This window comes from Trachypithecus francoisi, unplaced genomic scaffold, assembly GCF_009764315.1.
Source record: "Trachypithecus francoisi isolate TF-2019V2 unplaced genomic scaffold, Tfra_2.0 Lachesis_group2, whole genome shotgun sequence".
NCBI classification, from domain to species: Eukaryota; Metazoa; Chordata; class Mammalia; order Primates; family Cercopithecidae; genus Trachypithecus; species Trachypithecus francoisi.
Genome location: NW_022681465.1, coordinates 139,326,735 through 139,348,514, shown reverse-complemented (window position 1 = coordinate 139,348,514; position 21,780 = coordinate 139,326,735). Strand labels below are relative to the sequence as shown.

Genomic DNA, 21,780 nt, shown 5'->3' with positions numbered 1-21,780 from the left:
GCTTTGGTGAGTTGTAAGGATTTGCGGGAAAGTGTCCAGAACCGGGAGTCAGGAGCCCTGACTTCTTAGCCCTGAAGGGCCGCGTGACCTTGGCCAAAGCCCCTACTCCTTCTCGGTCTCCGGTCCGGGGGCTGGGAACTGAGGAGGTTCTCCCGGCGATCCCCTCTGGCTAGTGACATTCTAAGATTCCAAAAGCAAAGGAGCTGGAGGGGTGGAGTGGAGGAGGGAGGCGGGCGCTCTGGATTGGCCTCTGCGCGCCACGTGTCCGGCTCGGAGCCCACGGCTGTCCTCCCGGCCCGCCCCGCGCTGCGGCTGCTGCTGGGCTAACGGGCTCCCATCCAGCGAGTGCTGCGTCCTCGAGTCCCTGCGCCCGTGCGTCCGTCCGCGACCCGAGGCCTCCGCTGCGCGGTGAGTGGGCTGAGGCTGTAGAGGGGAGTCGCTCTGGGAACCCCCTCCCGGGGGCTGCAGGGACACAAGCAATAAGCGCCCAGTCATCGGCTGATCCGTGCCCAGCGCCTGGAGCTGGGACGGGAGGGCGCGGTAACCTGAGAGTGTCGCGGACTGGGTGTGTCTGGGGGGCGCAGCGGAGCAAATCTGGGGCCGGGGCGGAGAGGCGTGGGCGGAGGGCGCCCTGGCTGGGGGAGGGGAGGGGAAGGGAGGGAGTCCTGGCGCTGCAGAGGGTCTGGTTGAGGGTGGGGGGGCTGGGGCTAAGCCGGGGGCTGGTCCTGCCGGCCTTAACTTGGGGGGGCTCAAGAGACTTTGAATGTCCAGGGTTGGGTCAGCTGGACGCCAGTCAAAGGACCTGCAGAGAAGGGTGTGGCTGAGGCCCAAGGCTGAGAGCTGGAGCGTTGGACCCTCCAGCTGCTTATAAAATGGCTTGTGTGTGGTGTCGGGGGAGGGCTGTCTGCGTGCAGACACCCTCAAGGCCTCATGGACCCCATCTCCTTTGGGCCACTGCTCGTCTATGAATGCAAACTCCCAACGGGGCTCCGAGGATTCCTATGGTGAGGCAGGGGCACTACCCTTCTTTCTGCTTCCCCTAAGAGATCTAGGCCTTCCCAGAGTTTGGGGGCTTCAGATGATTCCCCATATACCAGCATGGGAGCGAAATACCCTGAATCGGAATCCCAGCCCCTCTTGCAGTGTGACCTTGGGCGGTGGCTTTCCCTCTCTGAGCCTGGATTTCCTTCTCCAAGTCCATAGTTGAGAAACCCAGTCTCTTTCAAAGGAAACAATGGCTTTGCAAATTGATTTGTTTGTGAGCTGTATGGAATGATTGCAGGTTTGGGAGTCTTGATTATAGGTTTGGGAAGCCTGGCACAACCCTTGTAGGCCCTACAAGGGGAAGGGGCAGGAGGTCCTTGGGGACAATTAATCTGGCCATGGCTTCCTGCCTCCTCCTCCTTTTCCCTAGATTCTAGTGGGTCTTCTCTGACAATTCCAAATTTGGACATATGGCTCCTGGGTTTGTGAAAGGACTCTGGTTTCCCCCCAAGAGTCCGCCCTTTTCCCTCCATTATTCCTTCCCCTTGCCCAAAACGTGCTTGGAATTGCTCCCATTGACAGGATATCCTGACCTGCTTAACCCTTCATAGTGAAGCGAACAACTGCCCCAGTTTCAGCCCCTGTGGACCCTGACCTTCTAGCAGCAGGCCCTGAGTCATGCAGAGGGCACTGGCCTGGGGTCAGAGGAAAGCCGGGTTACAGTCCAGGTGTGCTGGGGCTTCTTGAGCAAGCCCTTTCTCTAAGCCTTTGTGCCCCATCTGGAGCAAAGTCTGCTGAACTGCCTGCCACTTCCAGTGCAGACATTCTAGGGTTCAACTGTTCTAAGATTTAGGATTCTGGGAGTTGGGTGGAGCTGGGGAGGGCAGGAGGCAGAGGCTTTTATCCCCCTCTGCAGCTGTGACAATCATTCATCCATCCTTCTTTGCCTTATCTACCCTTTGTTCCTAAGACGGCGTCTGCTGAGATACAGAAAATATTTGCAGTTTCTGGATAAGGGCCACAGCTGTTGCTGGGGCAAAATGTAGATGTGAGTGTGCAGAGGAGGGGCCAGGGAAGCCCAAGGCCTGGCCTCTTGAGACTGACTCCTGGGATGAGGCGGGGGAGACTGCAGTGCTGGGTAGCTGCCAGTGACTGGCACATCTGTACTGCAGCACCCAGAGGGAGCCCTGGGCCGCCAGGATCCAGCCTCAGACCCAGCCCCTGCCCTGCCACTAGCCAGCGAGGCGCCCTGGGCACGCCTACTACCCCTCTGGGGCTTAGCCCTTTCCTCTCAACAGGGATAGGACATACGCGCGGGACGCCCCCACTGCTATTATTTAAATGGGTTGGGTCTGAATGGTTCTTGCTCTACCATTCTAGGATTTTCTGGGGAGGCCCAGTGGAGTCACCAGCCTCACCCCACCCAGCCCCTCCGACATACTTCCTGGGTGGCGACAAAGCACAGGATGTGGTCTCTACCATGATTCCTGAGCTTGCATGTACCTCTTCTGCCAGTAGAGGAGAGGAAGTCGGAGGGGTGTCTTTATGCCTATAAACTTGCCTTGGAATCCAGCCTCATTCCCTTTCCTCCTGGAGTTGAGAAGCCCCCACAGAGACTGGCTGTGGAGGAGTGACTGTCCATAGGTTCCTTGGACGTCCCACCTATCTGCAAAATGAGAATGAGATTGATACCTTCATGAGGCTGTAAGATGGCAGATATGAAAGTGCTGTGTTATCTCAAAAGTGTGTGGTGCTTGAGAAGGCAGGTGACCTGATTGAGTTCCTCTTCTGAAAAACCCATATCCTGGAGGTCCTTAAATAATAGCAATAAAATGGTAACCACTGGGGAACATCACACACTGGGGTCTGTCGTGGGTTGGGGGGAGCGGGGAGGGATAGCTTTAGGAGATATACTTAATGTAAATGATAAGTTGATGGGTGCAGCACACCAACATGGCGCATGTATACATATGTAACAATCCTGCACGTTGTGCACATGTACCCTAGACCTTAAAGTATAATAAAAAAAAAAAGAAAAAATATAAACAGAGATGAATGAGATATAAAGGTGCAATTTTCTTGAACTGTATTAAATACCTGATAATTAACAACAATAAAAAAATGGTAACCACTATTATCTCTCAAACCCTTAAACTTGCCAGGCCCCGGCTGAAGCCTTGATATGTTAGATGCTGTTATTAATGCCCATTTTGCAGACGTGGAAACTCCAGCCCTTAAAAGTTTAAGGAAGAAATAATAATGACAAATGCTTATAAAATATAGTGCTTCCTGTGTGCCAGGTCCTCTTCTAAGCTCTAGACTTGTCTTAATTTTTTTTATCCTCATCATAACTCCTATGAGGAAGGTGCTATTTTTATCCCATCACTTTTTTTTTTTTAAGTATGAAACAGGCACAGAGAGGCTCAATACTTGCACAACACTACACAGCTACTAAATATCGCCCTCAGGCTTCAGTCTCAGGCAGTCTGGCTCCAGCCTCTACACTGTGAGACACTACTTTGCTACCTCTCACAAAAGTGACCTGAGCTGGAGTTCAAACCTAGGCTAGACTAGTTCCAATCCTGAAGCAGACAGATGATCTCGTAAGGCCTTGTCCAGCCCTAGGATCAATGGTTCTGGGTCAGGAGAGGAAAAGACATTGCTCTCTAAGAAAGCTGAGTGCATCAAGCTGGGGGATGTGCCCACGCACAGAGCGGGGGGATGGCATTTACCCCAGCTTCATCAGAATCAAGGCTCCTGGAGGGTTATGGAGTGCGTCTTGGGTGTCTTCCTGCAGACGGGGGGAGAAGCCAGCAAGAAGGGGGAAAGAGGGAAGGATCTAGATTTTATAGGCCAGGGGCCTTCTAAGTGGAATGGATATACCCCAGGAGTCACTGAAGATCATCTTTTGGGGGTACAGGAAGACACTATTGGACTCCTTATTAAATGTACTTTCAATGTCATATTTTAAAAGTGTATTTCTGTTTATCATGGTAAATACTCAATTTTTCCTTGGTTATGGGTTGGGTATAGGATCTATATGTATATACTGCAAACTGCTGTGTAACATCACCATGTCACCAGCTTTGTGGGGCGAGGAGCCTTGTCTGTCTCATTTTCTGTTCAACCCCCAACTCCTACCAGTGGGCCTAGTCTGCAGGAGGTGCTCAAATAAATGTTTATGGAAAAACATGCCCCCGCTTAATGACTGATTTTCTTCTGATGTTGGGTAAGTGACTTAACCTCTCTAGTTTATCTCCTGGCCAAAGGAAGAGGAGTAAAGCACAGTTTGAAAACCAATAGTAGATGGTTCCATTTGCTGAGGTCACTAAAGAAAGCATGAAAGTCATTTAGTGCATTTTACGCCCAACCATCCCTGGGAGCCACGCCCTGTGGGAGGGGGTGCAGGAAAGAGGCATATGCAGTAATCTTCTAAAAAGGGTAAAATTATGACTCATACATTTACAAAAATGATCATGTGTTGTTCTACTTATTAATCAATGACCGCACCAGGCAGATGTTATAACCAGCTCAAAAGACACCTTGTATTGAAAGCAATGTGCAATTAGAGATAAAACTGGTTTTTCTACCTGAGGGCGTGGGAAATCAATTGGACCTTTACCAGAGAGGGCAAGGAGTATATATTAGAATTACTTTGTGTTACCATCAATTATCTGCAACTTACTGATCTGTAAAATAGCTCAAAGACAATGAAAGTCTAGAGTCAGACAACCTGGAGGGTTTTCCTTTGAAGTACAGATTTTTTCCCATGATACCTTGGAGGCTAGCAGCCCTTATCTATTGGAGAAATGATAAATCCACAGTGGTTGACCAAAGCCCGTCAAATCAAGGTGGTTTCAGAGCACCCGAGGGAGGAATACCTTCCGGCTTGTTAGAAAAGGTAGCGTTTGAATCCAGCAGATAACAGTGGTTCTCAGGCTCCTTGGTTGCCATGAAAATCACCTAGGAAAGTTTTTAGAAATTACCAAGGCCCAGGCCTCACCCCAGTAGTTGAGTTAGAATCTCTAAGGTCTGACCTTAAATCTTTGGTAATTTTGAAAATTTCCCCAGGTTCTATTAGTGAAGCTGGAATTGAGAAGCACTGGTATAGATTCTGGAAAGCTGGATTAAAAATGTTGGTGGAAGGCGTTCCTGGTTTAGCAGGGGAGAGAGGGCGAAGAGGAAGGTGGTGATGGCAAAGAAGTCAGGAAGGAGAACCAAGGGCCTTGACTGCTGAGCTTAGAAGCCCAATATTAAGGGGCACCACTGGAGACTTGTGAGCAGAGGAGTACTGTGGCTCAGGCTGTAGCCCCTCAGCCACTCCCCTGAGGCAGAGGTCTGGGTAGGTTTTTTGTTTGTTTGTTTGCATGATTTTCCATACTATTTCTTTCTTCTTAAATCACCCTCCCACCACACCTGGTTTCACCCCCTTATGCTCAACATCTCCTTTCCCTCAAAAGTGCACTCTGTTCCTCCACAGCCCAAGCTACCTTTCAAGGACAGAAATGCTTTTTCTTAGCCTGGTGTTACTATTCTTCCTGGCATGCCCCGTCCCGATTCCATTGAATCCAAATTTTGACTGTGCACCTCTATCAGCCTGTAACCCTAATATTTTCTTTAACTTTATACATGTGTAACAAATAAAAATGGAACATAAAAGGGCAAGATTAAAACATTTGGAAAGGTGATATTCTTGTCCTGCACCCCAGTGGATTGTCATACCCATTACCCCACTTTGGAGACTACCGCTGTAATAATGATGATTGTGACAATAGAAGTCACCGTTTATTAAACACTTAATCTGTACCTGGCCATGCTAAGTGTTTCACCTGCCTTATTTCACTGAATCTTCACAAAAACCTTAACAAGAGTGTCATTTCAGAGATGAAGAAACTGAGGCAGAGAAATTCCATAACTTGCCCAAGTTACTGAGCTTGGAATTTGCACAGTCAGGATTTGAACCTGGGCATTGACCACAAAGCCTGCATTGATTCTAATGCCACATTGCCTCCATTGTAAATGTTTGGGCTTATCATAATAAAAGCCACCATTTCTTGAGCCTTTACTGTGTGCCAGGCACTGTGCTAAGTGTTTTCCACCTGTTATTTCATTTATTTCTCAGTATCTGTAGGTATTTCAGTCTGCATTTTGCAGGCATGGAAATTGAGATTCAGTTTAAGTAACTTACTGAAATAAAAAACTGCTTTGCAACATCTGTGCCTCAAAGCCCATGCCTTCACATGACTTGGACAAAACCCTTCCCCTATCCACATCTCTGTGGTTGAGCCGTTCCTTCTAGAGTCAGCCTGGAGCTCTCAAAGGGGAAGGAACATGATTGATTGCAGGCAAAAGGATGAGGCAAGGGATGGCCAGAGCAGCACAAAGCCACCCAGGCCATTCATTCTGCTCCTGTGTGGGTATCAGGAATGATCAGTCATGATAAGTCGTCACAATGAATCTCATCTAGATCTGAGAGAATCAGGGTTCCTGAGAGGAAAGAGGCACAGATCTGGAATGACCCTGTTTACTAGTCTTGAACAGCTCTTTCAACCAAGATGATGAACGTTGCATATTGGCGGGTGGAGATGGGGAGCAATCCTGTGTCCTGGGAGATAACCCTCCTAGGACTGATATTCTGCTGTGAAAATCCTGGGTTGAAATCTCTAAAAGCCTCTAACGATAGATTCTACCAAAGAGGGGGTGATGTATTGTTCCCACTTTAGAGATAAGAAATTAAGGCTCAGAGAGGGATCTGGCTTGCCTGGAGTTACATGGGGGCAGACTGGGAACCAAAACCGGGGTCTTGTTCTTTGGACTCTTCCTGGTGTCCCATTGCAGCCAAGACCCACAGTTATGTGGGGGCTTGTTATGATCAAGGGCTGCTAGGCAGAGATGTTGGCTGCTTCCTGGGCCCTGGCAAGTCACTTTCCCTTTCTGAGATGCCTTTACCCCATCTAGAGCATGAGGGACTTGGAGTCGTGGATTATTAAGGGCCTTTCTGGGATTCTGAAATGCTGGATGTAAAATATTCAGCCAATTGGAGCAGTATGGTCTGGGTTGCTCTGGAAGGGATCAGAAGCCATCTTAAAGCCAGGGTAAATGGTGTGTTTATGATTAGCTCAGGAGCTTCCCAGAGCCCTCAGAGGAGGGGCTGTGGAATCAGCAGGGGGACTGGCCCTCAGAACTGCAGTCTGAACATCTAGTTCTGGAAGGAGCTTGCTTTTTACATATGAACCGTGCACTCACACAAGGCACATAGAAACTGCTTTCAGAGCTGAGAATATCTTCCCAAAAAGTAGGAAGCACCTCCTTGGAGCCATCTCTCCTTGGAAAGGGATGTTCCTCCAGATGTGCCTGGGCTGCAGCGAGCAGCTGAAATTTCCAGCAACAAGCCCAGAGGAAAGTGCTTCAAGGCTGGAGGTGCAGGTGACAGGCCTCAGCCCTACCTCTGCCTGTGTCAACCAACTTCCTGGGTTTCATTCAGTCCCTGGTTCTCTGCTAGCGTTGGGCTTCCTTCACTGTCTCCCCCTACCATCCCCCAGGTCAGAGGAAACCCAGAGCTGGCCTCCAGCCTTATCCTGGGGTAGATGTGGGCCCCCCTCCCCGCAACACACACCGGAAAGGGGGTACAGTTTCCATTTCCTGGTGAGAGCTGCACAGTTGTACCAACGGGCTCCTGGTTGCCAGGGAAACCGCAAGGCTTCCTCGAGCTGAGCTGAGCTGAGCTGCATTTATTTGCAGGCAGATCCGTCCTCTGCCTTTCACTTCCAACCCCATCTGATGACTGTCCTCTACTGACTGCAGCTTGGGGGACTCATAATCAGCCAGTGGGGACACAGAGGCAACACAACAGAGCCCCTGTCCTCAACTTCCCACCAGCACAGTGATAATCACCATTTACTAAGAGTGGGTCTCGCGCCTGGGCCTCTTATGTGCTGCCTTTGACATAACGTAGGTCTTATCCTCCAACAACCCTACAAAGCAGGAAAGAGAAAGCTTCAGTTTTGTGCTTGAGATCGCCTTGAACTCAAAAATGAGCAATAAGCCCATGGTCACATGGCTAAGGTTTTCCCTTAGTCTTAGGGGAACGGGGAATATGTGGAGAACTGGAAGGCATTGAGCTGAAATGTCTCCATGATTTCTAGTCTCCTAGTTCTGTTCCTTTTAGGTCTTACTGGGTAAATCTGATTGACTTTGTTATGTTTACCTTTTTTCCTTTTTCTTTTTTGAGTCAGAGTCTCACTCTGTCACCTAGCCTGGAGTGCAGTGGTGCCATCTCTGCTCACTGCAACCTCTGCCTCCCCAGCTCAAGCGATTGACCTGCCTCAGCCTCCTAACTAGCTTGACTACAGGCACACACCTTCACACCTGGCTAATTTTTGTATATTTTAATACAAACGGGGTTTCGCATGTTGGCCAGGCTGGTCTCGAACTTCTGGTCCCAGGTGGTCCTCCCTGCTTGGCCTCCCAAAGTGCTGGGATTACAGGCACGAGCCACTGCTCGTGGACTCTGTTATGTTTACTTTTAAAAAGCAATGCATAGACATTGTTAAAAGACATCAGGCCGGGCTTGGTGGCTCACACCTATAATCCCAGCACTTTGGGAGGCTGAGGTGGGCAGATCACAAGGTCAGGAGTTCGAGACCAGCCTGGCCAACATAGTGAAACCCGTCTCTACTAAAAATACAAAAATTAGCCAGGCATGGTGCCGTGCGCCTGTAATCCCAGCTACTCAGGAGGCTGAGGCAAGAGAACTGCTTGAACCTGGGAGGTGGAGGTTACAGGGAGCTGAGATTGCGCCATTGCACTTCAGCCTGGGTGATAGAGCGAGACTCCATCTCAGAAAAAAAGAGATCAAATTGCCCAGAACTGCTTAAAGTGGAAAGTAGTGGTCCTTTGTTTCTCTTCTCCTTGTCTTAAGAAGATTGTTAAACTTTCCTCTGTTGCCCTCCTGAGTGCTCATTAGTCAACTCCCCACCCCCTTCTTTTCTTCCCAAATCAGTTACATCTCTTTTTGCATTTATTTTTACATATCATATCTTTGTTCCTTCACTGTAGACCCTGTCTCCTGATACCTCCACCTCCATTCCTTATCCATTTTCAATGAGATATGTGTCCTATTTTCCTGTGTGTTCCAGTCTTTTTTTTTTTTGAGACAAGGTCTTGCCCTGTTGCCCAGGCTGGAGTGCAGTGGTGCAATCTTGGCTCACTGCAGCCTCCTGAGTTCAAGCAATTCTCCCACCTCAGCCTCCCAAGTAGCTGGGACTATAGGAATGTGTCACCATGTCCAGCTATTAAAAAAAAAACTTTTTTTTAATAGAGATCAGGTCTCAGTATGTTAACCTAAGCTGGTCTCGAACTCCTGGGCTCAAATTATTCTCCCACCTCAGCTTCCCAAAGTGCCAGGATTACAGGCATGAGCTACCATGACCAGCCTGAAAAATCCAGTCTTTATGGTGGCCGCAGGCACTGGTCCCAGACCCTACATCCTACCACACCATTCCCTGCTACCACATCAGCCACACTGAGCTCCTGGTGGTTCCTCACTTGCACTGCCCCCTGGTGTGCCCCCAGTTGCATTCGTGAGATCCTCTGACCCCCTCCACCTGGGACTACCCCCCTTGTCACTCTCCTCACCAACTCTTGTCTTTTCTCTGTAGTTCTTATCTCAGCCTGATGAGTGCATTTGTTATTCATTCCCATTACAGCATAAGCTCCAGAGAAACCGAGTTTAAAAAAATCTCTCATAATTTCTGTATGCACAGTGCCCAGAGCAATGCCTGACTCGGAGTAGGTGCTAAATGAGTGCATATTGACTTGTTCAGGAATGACAGTCCTTCAGATACTGCAGCAGGTGGTTGAAAGCCCTTTGAGTCCTGTCTGCAGGCGGTCAAGCTCTGGGTTCTGAAGCCATCCTTGTTGACTTGAAAAGAGGGTATGCATGGTGCAGATAATATAGACTCTGGGATCTAGAAATTGTTGAATTCAGTTCTAAGCTGTGTGATCTTGGCTCATTTATTGTGATGCTCCAGCCTCAGTTTCCTCTCTATAAAAAAGGAGAATCTGATGTGTGGAAGGATTTCTGTGAGTATTAACTGAGATGGTGGTGAGACAGGTACCCTGCCTAGTCTGGAGGAGTCAAGGGGTCAGTGGTGGGTCAGTGCCATCTCCGCCCTCCCTCGGGGTTCCACGTCCCTTTCCCATACTGCTGTGAATGTCTGGATACCATCTAGTCTGTCCATTGTCTTCTGAAAAAAATGCGATCGGCCCTGAGCTGGATCATTGGGTCTGATTTAACCTGAAGGGCTGGGGGCGGCTGGAAAACAGCAGAGGGAGGAAATGTAAGGGAAAGAAAGGGGCTGATTAGATATGGGGGGAGTCTCATACGCTCTCTTTCTTTTCCACAGTGGATTCTGCTGCAGAACCGGAGACCATGGCCAAACCAGCACAGGTGAGGGGCCTCTCTTTCCTGAAGGTGGTACTCTGCTTTCTCTGGGCCTGGGATCCTCCTGGAGTCACTAGGCCTGCTGCAGAGACCCCTGGTACCTTCAGCCTGAAAGAAGGAGGAAAGGTTCTTAGGCTTTGCTTGTTCCTGTTACAAGTCACGGCTCTTCAGATGCAGGTCACCATAATGTAATATCACCCACAATATCCTAAGCAGAAAAGGATGTATATTGGCTTACCTGACAGAGAGGCCCAGGACTTCAGGTCTGGTTGAATCCAGGGGTTCAAATGATAGTGTCAAGATTCTGCCTATGTGAGCTGGGCTTCTTCTCATGGCTTCATTCTTGGGTAGGTTCTTCCTTGCATTGACATGGTAGTCATCAGCAGCTCCAGGCTTCCACGCTGCTGTCTTGGCAGCCCAGGGAGTAAACAACGTAACTCACGCCCAGTGATTCCAGGGGAAGGCCCAGGCCTGGTTCTCATTGGCTGGGCCTGGGTAACCTGTTCTTTCTTGGAGCAAGGAAGTGGAGTTGGTCCCACCTGAACTGTTTGGCCTGAGGAAGGGAAATAGAAACTTGACAGGCAAAAAGGCAATAGAGGGGTTTCTCTCCTCTGGATATGCAAATGTTCTCTGTCACACCCATTTGGGATTGAATTTCCTTGGCTTGGGAGACTCTAACCTCAGTCTTTCATGTCTGACCACTCTGCTGGGCAATAGAATTGGAGGCACATGAGAACTTTTACTCCCATGTGGCTGAGACTGGGTTCTGGCCATGGTTAGAGGTAGGACTCTGACCTCGACTCTACTCTGTTGAGGCTGGGCACGGTGTCTCTCACCTATAATCCCAGCACTTTGGGAAGCTGAAGTGGGCAGATTACTTGAGCTCAGGATTTCGACACCAGCCTGGACAATATAGCGGAACCCCATCTCTAGAAAAAATACAAAGGTGGCATGTACTTGTAGTCCTAGCTGCTTAGGAGGCTAAGGTGGGAAAATCACCTGAGCCCAGGAGATTGAGGCTGTGATGAGCTGAGATCATGCCACTGCACTCCAGCCTGGGTTACAGAGCAAGTCTCAAAAAACAAAAAACCCCACTCCACTTTGGGGTTTGCCTGAGGGTGCTGTCTGTTGGCTGGCCTTGGAGAAAGTGATGCAGTCAGTGTGATGATGGGATTGGCCGGGAGAAAAAACTCAGGGATCTTGAAGAAAATCATAGGACTTGGGCCCCGTTGTCCCGTACTCCAACCAACCCAGAACTGCTGGCCACTGAATGCACAGACAGAAGCTGTCTGTGAGGTCTCTGGGCCTCATGTTCCCCTTACGGAATGGTTGAACTCAGTAGTAACAAAACTCCATCCATCCTTGACATCATGAGTGCCCCCAGTGAACCTGGGCTTATAGGATATTCACAGTTTCTGAAGAGCACAGGATGTTATAGGATCAGTACCTTCAGAGAAGTCCTAGCTGTGGCCTTCATCTCAACCACTGAGGAGTGCACTGTGTGTACAAATGGCCTGTCTGCCTAGAAGGAAAGACTGTTACTGATTATGGGCAAAAATCCAAGGTGGAACTTTCACTGTTCCCCATTTCCTATGTGGAGTCATACTAGAGCTACTTCCTGAAAGCCATTTGAATTGCAGGATTCTAGATGATCGAAGTGGACAGGACAGGCCCTGGGAGATCAGAGAGGCCAGGACCTAGGGTGCAGATCTTTGGACCTTGGTCCGGTGCTCTTGGGCCATGCATTCTGCCTGGCTGATCTGTGGTTTCTTATTGCCACGGACCGGGGGCCAGCAGACCTCCTGCAAGCAAGTCCCAGGGTGGCAGGGCCTTAGGGAACCCTCCTCCTTTGGGGTGAGTTGGCACCCTCCATGCACAGTGTTCTGGTGGGGCAGTAAAGGAGCTCTGGGGCACATAGGAGGGCACCCCACCTAGGTTGAGGAGAGAGGGGAAGTTGCCTAGGGAGAGCTACTCAGGGGAAAACAAGGGGGCTGAGAGTGGTCTAGGTAGGGACAACTGGGACAGGCTAGAGGGAAAGTAAATGCAGCGTGCTCAGGGGAGTAAAAGTAATTTGGTGTGCATGGGGTGCAGTGGTTTGGGGGAGAGGAGGGTTGCAGAAGACAATAACAAAGAAATGTGAGAAAAGCCTCCCTGCCGTTGAGCTGACGTTGTTGCTTCCAGTTTTTAGCTGGGTTTTTAATTATTAGCTTGAATCTGGTGTCCTCCAAAACCCCAACACATGCACACGTGCATGCACGCAGCAAACTGCTCCCTCTTTTCTGGCCTAGTCACACTCCCCAATTCCTTCCACTGTGGTTATTGTGCTGTTCTCCCTATCTCTCTTTTCGGAAGAGGAGAACTTGAGGCCCAAAGACATGAAAAAATAGGGTGGTGTCATGGAAGACCCAGGAGGCATGGCGCTGTGGCCTCCATTTCACAGAGACGTTCTGGGTTTGAATGCAATAATGAACTTAAAAACACCTTGAGGACAGGACAGGATAGGCAGGTGCTTGTGCCTGGGACTTCTGGGAGCTGTGGAGGTGAGGCCTGGGTCAGGACCAGCCAAGGCAGCTCTCAGCTGGAGTCCTGGCCATGTACCTGTCTCTCTGGGGACATCGCCTCTGCTCCCAAGAGGCCACCAAGACTCCTGCTCCAGCAGCAGCCTGGGTGGGGCCCAGCCCTGCAGAGCCCCAGGGCCCAGCCGCTCACCATCTGGCACCAGGACCTGCTGAATATTTCAGGGTGGAAAGTCCCTTCTCTGCTGTCCCCTGCCTTGATCATGGGTTCCTGCAGCCAGGAACCTGTCTGCCGGAGGTGCGACAGGCAGTCGGGGTGGGGTGGGTGAGAAGCCTGTGCAGCTGCGCAGGTGGCGCTTAGAGATGTGGAATTCACGAAGCTAGTGTGAGAATGACATGGTGGGAAGCCAGGGCCTGGATGATTTGAGGGGCTGTCTCTGTGTCTCCAAATGTGACCAGTGCTAAGCCCCCTACCTTTGCTTCTAGTGGCTATGATCCTGGGGGGTCCCAGGACAACTAATCTAGTAGGTCCTCACTTGGAAGATCTTACTAGTCCTGTGCAAAGAACTGTGCAGGAGCCCAAGCTTGCTGCTCAAGAAGCTTGTCTCTAAGTGAGCGTTTTGATCAAGGCTTGTATAGGTCATTAGGCACCCTTCCCTCAGCATGGCACTTCAGCCCCTTCCCCAGACACTGCTTTGACCACCCACATTGTATGAGGGGGAGAACAGTGGAGGGGGAGGAGCGGCAATAGGAAAGGGGGTCTGCGTGCTGCCTCATCCCCCGTCCTTCCTCCTGGGGACACGCTTCCCTCTTCTCCGCATCCCTTCCCGGCAGCTTACAATCCCATGACCTTAGCGACTCTGGGCGTCTGGCTGTGAGCTCTGAAGAATCTGGACTCACACTCTCTCTTGGTGCTTGTCACCACCAGCACACCTCCACCCCAGCAGACAGGTTAAAATAGTTTCTAGATGCTACATATCAACCAGACAGGTATTGATTTGAACCATTTGAAATCTAGTGCTATTTGACTGTTTTTAACCTACCTACAAGGCAAGTTACATGGCTCAACCTAGTAAAGAATGCCAAATACTAGGGACAGGGTTTTGAGTGGCCAGCTTTGTTTAATACATAAGGAAAACTAAAGCTGGCCACTCAAAACCCTGTCCCTAGTATTTGGCATTCTTTACTAGGTTGAGCCATGTAACTTGCCAGCTTTGTTTAATACATAAGGAAAACGGCCGGGCGCGGTGGCTCAAGCCTGTAATCCCAGCACTTTGGGAGGCCGAGACGGGTGGATCACGAGGTCAGGAGATTGAGACCATCCTGGCTAACACGGTGAAACTCCGTCTCTAATAAAAACTACAAAAAACTAGCCGGGCGAGGAGGTGGCGCCTGTAGTCCCAGCTACCCGGGAGGCTGAGGCAGGAGAATGGCGTGAACCCGGGAGGCGGAGCTTGCAGTGAGCTGAGATTCGGCCACAGCACTCCAACCTGGGTGACAGAGCGAGACTCCGTCCAAAAAAAAAATAAGGAAAACAATGCCAGGGTGCCAGAGCCTTGCCTCACCCAGATCCTGGTTTAGGTGTTGTGCACAGGCTAGCCCAGCAGGACTAGAGCTGCCCTTGCCAGCATTACAAGAGTCTGAATTGTTTATCCCCATCATCTTCTCCAGCCTCATCTCTTTGCCTTCCCCGCTTCTAGTGGATGATCTTAGTGACACCCAGTGTCTGCTCTGAGCACTGGAGACTCTGGGCTGGCTTTCCCAAGTGCCTCTTGCTTCCCTCCAGGCCTTTGCGACGTGTCTCCTCTGTGTGATGCCTTCTTCCTCTTCACCTTTCCCCTCCCTCCTCTACTCCTTGGGGCTAGCCTGTTGCTCATCCCTCATGAGTCAGCTTAGACATCACCTCCAGAAAACCTTCTCTGATCTGGTTGCAATATATTCACAGTCATTCATCCATCCATTCATGAAACAAATATTCAGTGAGTGCTTGATTGCTCCAGGCCCTGTACTTGGTGCTAGAAATGCGTCAGTGAGCAAGAGAGACACAGTCCCTGTCCTCCTAGAGCTTCTAAGGGAAATATCTCCTAGCTCCCATGCTGCCCTTAGCCTCGTAGCCACCACACCGTCTTGTAGTTGAAGTTGTCATGTATCTCTCTACCAGATTCTGAGCTCTTACTGGTCCTTGGTCCTAAGCATCTACTTAGTAGACTCTCAGTAAATGTCACTTGCTTGCTTGATTGATTGATTGAATGAATGGTAGGGTAGCCCTAGCTGCCCTCAAAGTGTGAGTATCTGAGTGTGAGAAGCACTTAGGATGCTGTGGATTGGACAGCATTGCTGCCTTTTTATATCCTTGAATATAGGGTCAAAATGGCATAGAGGCAAACAGCACAGGGCAATAACTCAAATGTTTCAGTATTCAAGGAGAGGGGCAGGCTGGTGTGGTTGACCAGGAGGAAGCACTGGGCTGTGTGGTGGTTGCCCCTTCTTATCTCCAGCTCTGGTTGATATGTGGGATCCATCTCCCACCCAGATGGAATCTGAGGGGAAGGGAGAGATTGGTCTGTTAGAAAGAGCCTTGGATTCCCTTCCTAGCTGGGCCTCTGACTTGCTGTGTGGTCTTGACATGTCACCTGCCCTCTCTGTTCTGGGTCTTCTGGGACACAGGTGGTAATATTGAGACCAACTTTCCTCATTTAGTTCTCAGCTTGTGGTTCTCAAAGTCCTTTCCCTCTCTTTTTCCAAGTGAGCCGTGGGAGGGACATCCTACTACTGAGGTGGATTAGAGGCTGGTGCTACTGTGGATTAGGACAGGTTGGTCCAGACAGGTGGAAGGAAAAACAGCCATGAATCATGGCAACAGGCCAGTCTGCAGAGGGCCCGGACAGACCCTGGAGGACCTGCCCCTGGTGGCATCTTTCAAAGCTTAATATTTCCACACTGGTCCCAGGAGGCCCTGGCATTGGAGACAGCATTGCTAGGGATCCAGTGCCAGGGAGGTCTCCCTTCACTGTCTTCCCCTTCAGCGTCCTCCATCTCAGAGCTTGGGCCATCATGGATGTCTCCATCCATTCATTCAGCCCAGTCACAGTTCCTTCCAGCCTCTGTGCCAAGCCTGTGCTAGAGCTGGGGCTCCACGGTTCTTCTTAGGCAGAATGATTTGTCTTATTCTCAACAGTCTCTGTTCTCCATGGACTCAATAACTGAGTGGGAAGCTGAACTAAAAGGTCTTTAAGGATCCTTGCAAAGAAATAATTTTGAGCCTCTGAGCCTTCTTGTTTCTCTCTCTCTCATTTTTTTTTTTTTTTTTGAGACAGAGTCAGTCTCATTCTGTCGCCCAGGCTGGAGTGCAGTGATGCGATCTTAGCTCACTACAACCTCTGCCTCCCAGGTTCAAGTGATTCTCCTGCCCCAGCCTCCTGAGTAGCTGGGATTACAGGTGCCTGCCACCATGACTGGCTCATTTTTGTATTTTTAGCTGAGACAGGGTTTCATTACGTTGGCCAGGCTGGTCTCTAACTCCCGACCTCAAGTGGTCTCCCGCCTAGCCTCCCAAAGTGCTGGGATTACAGGCGTGAGCCACTGCGCCCAGCCACCTCTTGTTTCCCTATCCATCTGAGAAGCTAATCTTGTCTGCTGTACTTTTTTGATGTTGCTGGGCTGGAGGTGTCCAGAAAGAAAGAGAAAAGAATTTAGAAGTGAAATTCCTGGAGGACCCCAGTTGTTCCGTGTTCTTGTTCATTTATTCATGTGGCAAATACTTGAGTGCCCGCTTTGGTCAGTCTCTGTGCAGTGGGCAGAATGGATCTGGTATCTGCTCTCAGAGGTTTCTGGATCAAACTGCCTGCTGGGGTGGAGAAGGCAGCAGGAATGTCTCAGGCTCTGGTTGTGAGGTCTGAAGTAAGGCCAAGGGGAGCACTGGCAGTAAAGCCCCCATCCTGCCCTCACCGAGCTCCTTGCAAGGCGCCCTGCTCTGGGCGCCCTGCTCTGGGTATGTGTTACTCTTTACGTCTCTCCCCAGGGGTGTGATCAGGTTGCAGGGGATTCCCAGGTGGCAGGAAGACAGCTGTGTTCCTTTCTGGTCAGAACTTTAAATAGTAACTCCACGCCCACGCATGCATGCCTCAGAGGAGCCAGCCTCTGCAGACAGACCAGAGAGCATCCAGAGGCCTGGCCAGGATCCTGCAGTGCAGACACTGGGAGGCACGGAGACGGGGAGACTGGGAGGTGGGGAGGCAGGGAGGCGGTCCAGTCCAGTCCAGTCCAGTCCAGGTCCAGGTCCAGGTCCAGTCCAGGTCCAGTCCAGTCCAGTCCAGGTCCAGTCCAGTCCAGGTCCAGTCCAGGTCCAGTCCAGTCCGGTCCAGTCCAGGTCCAGTCCAGTCCAGGTCCAGTCCAGGTCCAGTCCAGTCCAGTCCAGTCCAGGTCCAGTCCAGTCCAGTCCAGGTCCAGGTCCAGTCCAGGTCAGTCCAGTCCAGGTCCAGGTCCAGGTCCAGGTCCAGTCCAGGTCCAGGTCCAGGTCCAGTCCAGGTCCAGTCCAGGTCCAGTCCAGGTCCAGGTCCAGGTCCAGTCCAGGTCAGTCCAGTCCAGGTCCAGGTCCAGGTCCAGGTCCAGGTCCAGTCCAGGTCAGGTCCAGGTCCAGGTCCAGGTCCAGGTCCAGGTCCAGGTCCAGTCCAGGTCCAGTCCAGGTCCAGGTCCAGGTCCAGTCCAGGTCCAGTCCAGGTCCAGTCCAGTCCAGGTCCAGTCCGGTCCAGTCCGGGTCCAGGTCCAGTCCGGTCCAGTCCGGGTCCGGTCCGGGTCCGGGTCCCGGGTCCGGTCCGGTCCGGGTCCCGGGTCCGGGTCCGGGCTCGTTCTGCTCCACCTCTGCCTCCCTGAAGGCAAGGTCTATGTGGACCACCCTCAATTCCCTCTTTTTTGGATTCTTTCCTGATTTCCCACAGCTGGATCAGCCTCTGCTGTTTTCCCACATTACCTTTTTTTTGTCTTAGTGTATTTACTACAAGCTTTATAGTAATTGATGTGCTTGTCTGTCTCTGCCACTGGGCCAGGAGCTCGTGAAAGACAGGAATTGGGTCCCCTTTTTCCCTAGTTCCTCAGCCATTAGGGTAGGGCCTAGCACAGATGAAGTGCCTTGTCACTGTGCTGTGTGCTCAGTGACAGGCTCTGGCATCCTCCACTCTGCCAGCTCTCGGCTGCTCTCCCAGACCCTCCACTTCTCAGTGGCATGTAACTGACCCACATCTGACTTCTCTGTGAACCAGTCCCATTGTGCATTCAGGTTCAGGTTCGATATCTAAGATCCCCTGGCTCTCTGCCGCTTCTCTCCTTCCCCTCAAAGACCAAGCCAGCTTGTCCTCAGATGCCAGTTCACAGCGCAGTTTACTGGGCCCAGGGGGGCAGCACCTCATCTTGGCATTGAACTGAGAGTGTCTCTGGACCCCCTGTGCCCAGGACCCCACCCTCAGTAGCTGACACCTGCAAGTTTCCTGGAGCTGGAGAGCAGGGGGAAAAGATCTGGGTTCTGTGTGACCTCCCATAAGTGGCTCTTCTTTGGGCTTGGCTTCCGCAATAGAAATAAAATTAAGAGCGTCTACAAATGGCTACACTACTCACATTCACAGAGGTGAAAGTGTAAACATAAAATGCTGTACAAATATGAGGGGCTGGCTGCGTGCACTGGCTCATGCCTGTAATCCCAGCACTTTGGGAGGCCAAGGTGGGAGGAATGTTGGAGGCCAGGCATTCAAAACTAGCCAGGGCAATAGAGTGAGACCCCATCTCTTTATCTCTTTAAAAAAAAATTATGTATATATATGTGTGTGTGTGTGTGTGTGTGTGTGTATGTATGACTCTTGCTATTTTTGCAGGCATCATTTTCATCTCTTACACTCAGCCAGGTTTTTTTATCCTCTCCTGGATGCTTTGGAAGGTGGTACAGGGCTGCAGGCCTTGGCCAAGCCCCTCTCCCTTGGGGAAATGGCGCTGTCCTTTGGGCAGGTTGCAGCAGGTGGTATGGGAGAGTCATCCACACCGCTACCCAGGGTGTATGTGGCCAGCAGTCGATTTTGCAGGGAAAGGAGCTCAGCCTGGACCAGGGTAGGCATCTGACCCGAGGTTGGGGGACTGGGTACTTGGTCTCAGTCCGGGGTTGGCAGCTCACCCTCTACTTTTCTCTCCACAGGGTGCCAAATACCGGGGCTCCATCCATGACTTCCCAGGCTTTGACCCCAACCAGGATGCTGAGGCTCTGTACACTGCCATGAAGGGCTTTGGTGGGTGCCAGGCTTCACGGGAGCTTGCGGGGTATCCCCCAAATGTAGACACAGGCCAGAGCCCTTCTGGTGGTGGTGGTAGGATCTGTGAAATGGTGGCGTGCACTTATTCATTGTTTTTGGTCTCCTCTTTTTATTAATTTTCATGATGTTATAATAAAATGTTTCAGAAAAAAAGGTATAAAGAGTAATAGAAATTTCACCCATAGATTTACCACCAAACTAAAGAACTAGTGCTTCATTAGTGTAGCTGAAATTTCCATGGTAAATCCCCCTCCTGATAATGCTGCCTGCTGCCTTTGCCCAGAGATAGCCACAGTCTGAAGGTGGTGCTTATATTCTTCTTTGTCTTGTGGTGAAAAGAACCCTGTACTGGGTGTTAGGACACCTGGGTTTTCTAAGCCAGGTTCATTGTGAGACCTTGGACAAGTTCTTTCCCCTCTCTGGGCCTTAATTCCCTGATTTGTGCAGTGAGGAGCTGGATCAGGGTCTTCTGAGCACAGACAGTGTGTGTGCTGTGTCCGCTTTCAGTCGTGACTTAGTAAGTCCCCACTGACCCTCTCCCCTGACACCAGCACCTGATGAGTGGAAGGCTCATGCTGAGGCCTGCAGGGAGCTACTAGGCCTGTGTCCAGGGAAGGAAGCGGCCCTGGTGGGCTTCCTGGAGGCAGGGTGGGTAGGATGATGATTGCTGTCCCCTATTCCAGGCAGTGACAAGGAGGCCATACTGGACATAATCACCTCCCGGAGCAACAGGCAGAGGCAGGAGATCTGTCAGAGCTACAAGTCCCTCTACGGCAAGGTAACCACGGCAACCGGAGGGCCCATGGGATGCGGGGCTGGTGGAAGAATGATTTCATTCACCTGTGTGCTCATTCAGGTTATTTCCTGGATATGGCACTGCAGGTCAGCCTGTGGGCTGACACCTTACCCTGCTCTTTTTCTTCTCATCAGCTGGGGTCTTTCAGCCTTTCATACACCCACAGCACCTGCTGTATGCGGGGCTCATGCTAGGGGTTAGGGCTGCAGTAGTGAATAAGATGGCTGAGGTGTCAACTCTGTGGACTGCCAGATAGTGAGAGAGATACACGGTAAACGAGGAAGCAGACAGTGGTGGGGAAGTGGCACAGGGCTGTGGACTTGGCCCTGCCCTGCTGTTTGCTAGCAGCATGACTTGGAGTAAGACCCCTGTTGTCTCTGAGCCTGTCTCTTAGGGTTGGTAACAGTACATATCTCCAAGGGTGACGATTTAATGAGATTACTTAGCCCAGCACCTGCCAGAGTAGGTGCTCATTAAGTGTAATTCTTACCATTGTAACTACTCTTCCTCTTTCCTCTTCTCTCTCCTCTTTCTCCCCACCCGCCAGGACCTCATTGCTGATTTAAAGTATGAATTGACGGGCAAGTTTGAACGGCTGATTGTGGGCCTGATGAGACCACCTGCCTATTGTGATGCCAAAGAAATTAAAGATGCCATCTCGGTAAGAAGTGGGGGGTGTATGTGTGTGCTGCGGTGGGGATGTGGTTAATGGCAAGATTCTGGGCTCTTCCAAAAGCAACTGGTGAGCCCCATAGCCACCCAGCAGACGTGAGATGTGTCCTGCTTCACAGGCACATCTCAGTTTATCCCAGAGGAGCATCCCGGTCTTCACACAGACAGATGCAGACCGATGTCAGTGTGATGCACACCCCATGAAAGGGGCTCTTGGCGCAGACCCCCTTACGAGGAGCTTGTAGTTCAAGGATACAGGTTATAGGGACATGAAGACAAATTGTGTCTAACACTCCTGAGGCCAAGGGCACACTAAAGGTAATCAACACGACCCTGGGCCAGGGGTTGAGAGGGCATCTTAAAGGATAATAGGATCAAGGTAAGCCCCAAATCCCAGAGAGGATTTGGTGGATAGGAGTGTCAAGGTCATTGCAGGGGGTAAAAATGGCAGGAGAAGTTGTGGTCCCGTGTTTAGGGTATGAGGAGTAGCTCAGCCTGGTTGAGGTAGAGGTAGAGAATTGCCCCCTAGAAAGAAGAGAGACAAAGCCCTTTAGGTATATCTAGCACTTTACAGTCTATAAAGTGCTATGATCTTTGTCTTCTATGAGCTATTAAGCATGAGTTCATTTTATAAACTGATGAACTTAGCAATGTGAGATTATTATCTTCTCCTTCTCCCTGTGAGTTTGGCAGAGCAACTACTATATCATCTACATTTTACAGTTGAGAAAACTGAGGCCCAAAAAGATAGTTTCTGAAGAGAATTCACAAAGCTGGAAGAGGCAGAACTAGAACCTATGTGTTTTAGTCCGTTCTCATAGTCCATTCTTATTCATAAGTCCATTCTTATTGCTATAAAGAAACACCTGAGATGGGATAATTTATAAAGAAAAGAGGTTGAATTGGCTCATGGTTCTGCAGGCTGAACAGGAAGCTTTGTGGCTTCTGCTTCTGGGGAAGCCTCAAGAAGCTTCCAATCTTGGTAGAAGGCAAAGAGGGAGCAGGCATCTCACACGGTGGGAGCAGGAGCAAGTGGGGAGGTGGGGAAGTGCTACATACTTTTCAACAACCAGA

The 21,780-nt window shown here is 50.6% G+C and overlaps 1 protein-coding gene across 4 annotated transcripts in view; it reads left to right on the top strand.

Moving 5' to 3' along the window:
- Positions 1 to 211: 211 nt before the first annotated feature.
- Positions 212 to 21,780, top strand: part of ANXA6 (annexin A6) — a 60,480-nt gene continuing 38,911 nt past the window's right edge. For 3 of the 4 annotated variants that reach the window (XM_033180649.1, XM_033180648.1, XM_033180646.1), the window contains exons 1-5: positions 212 to 408; positions 10,392 to 10,435; positions 19,124 to 19,214; positions 19,922 to 20,016; positions 20,582 to 20,695. In XM_033180649.1, the coding sequence (XP_033036540.1) occupies positions 10,418 to 10,435; positions 19,124 to 19,214; positions 19,922 to 20,016; positions 20,582 to 20,695 (318 nt within the window). In that variant the 5' untranslated portion in view covers positions 212 to 408; positions 10,392 to 10,417. Of the gene's footprint in view, positions 566 to 10,391; positions 10,436 to 19,123; positions 19,215 to 19,921; positions 20,017 to 20,581; positions 20,696 to 21,780 lie in introns of all 4 variants that reach the window. The other variant, XM_033180647.1, reaches the window with a different exon arrangement.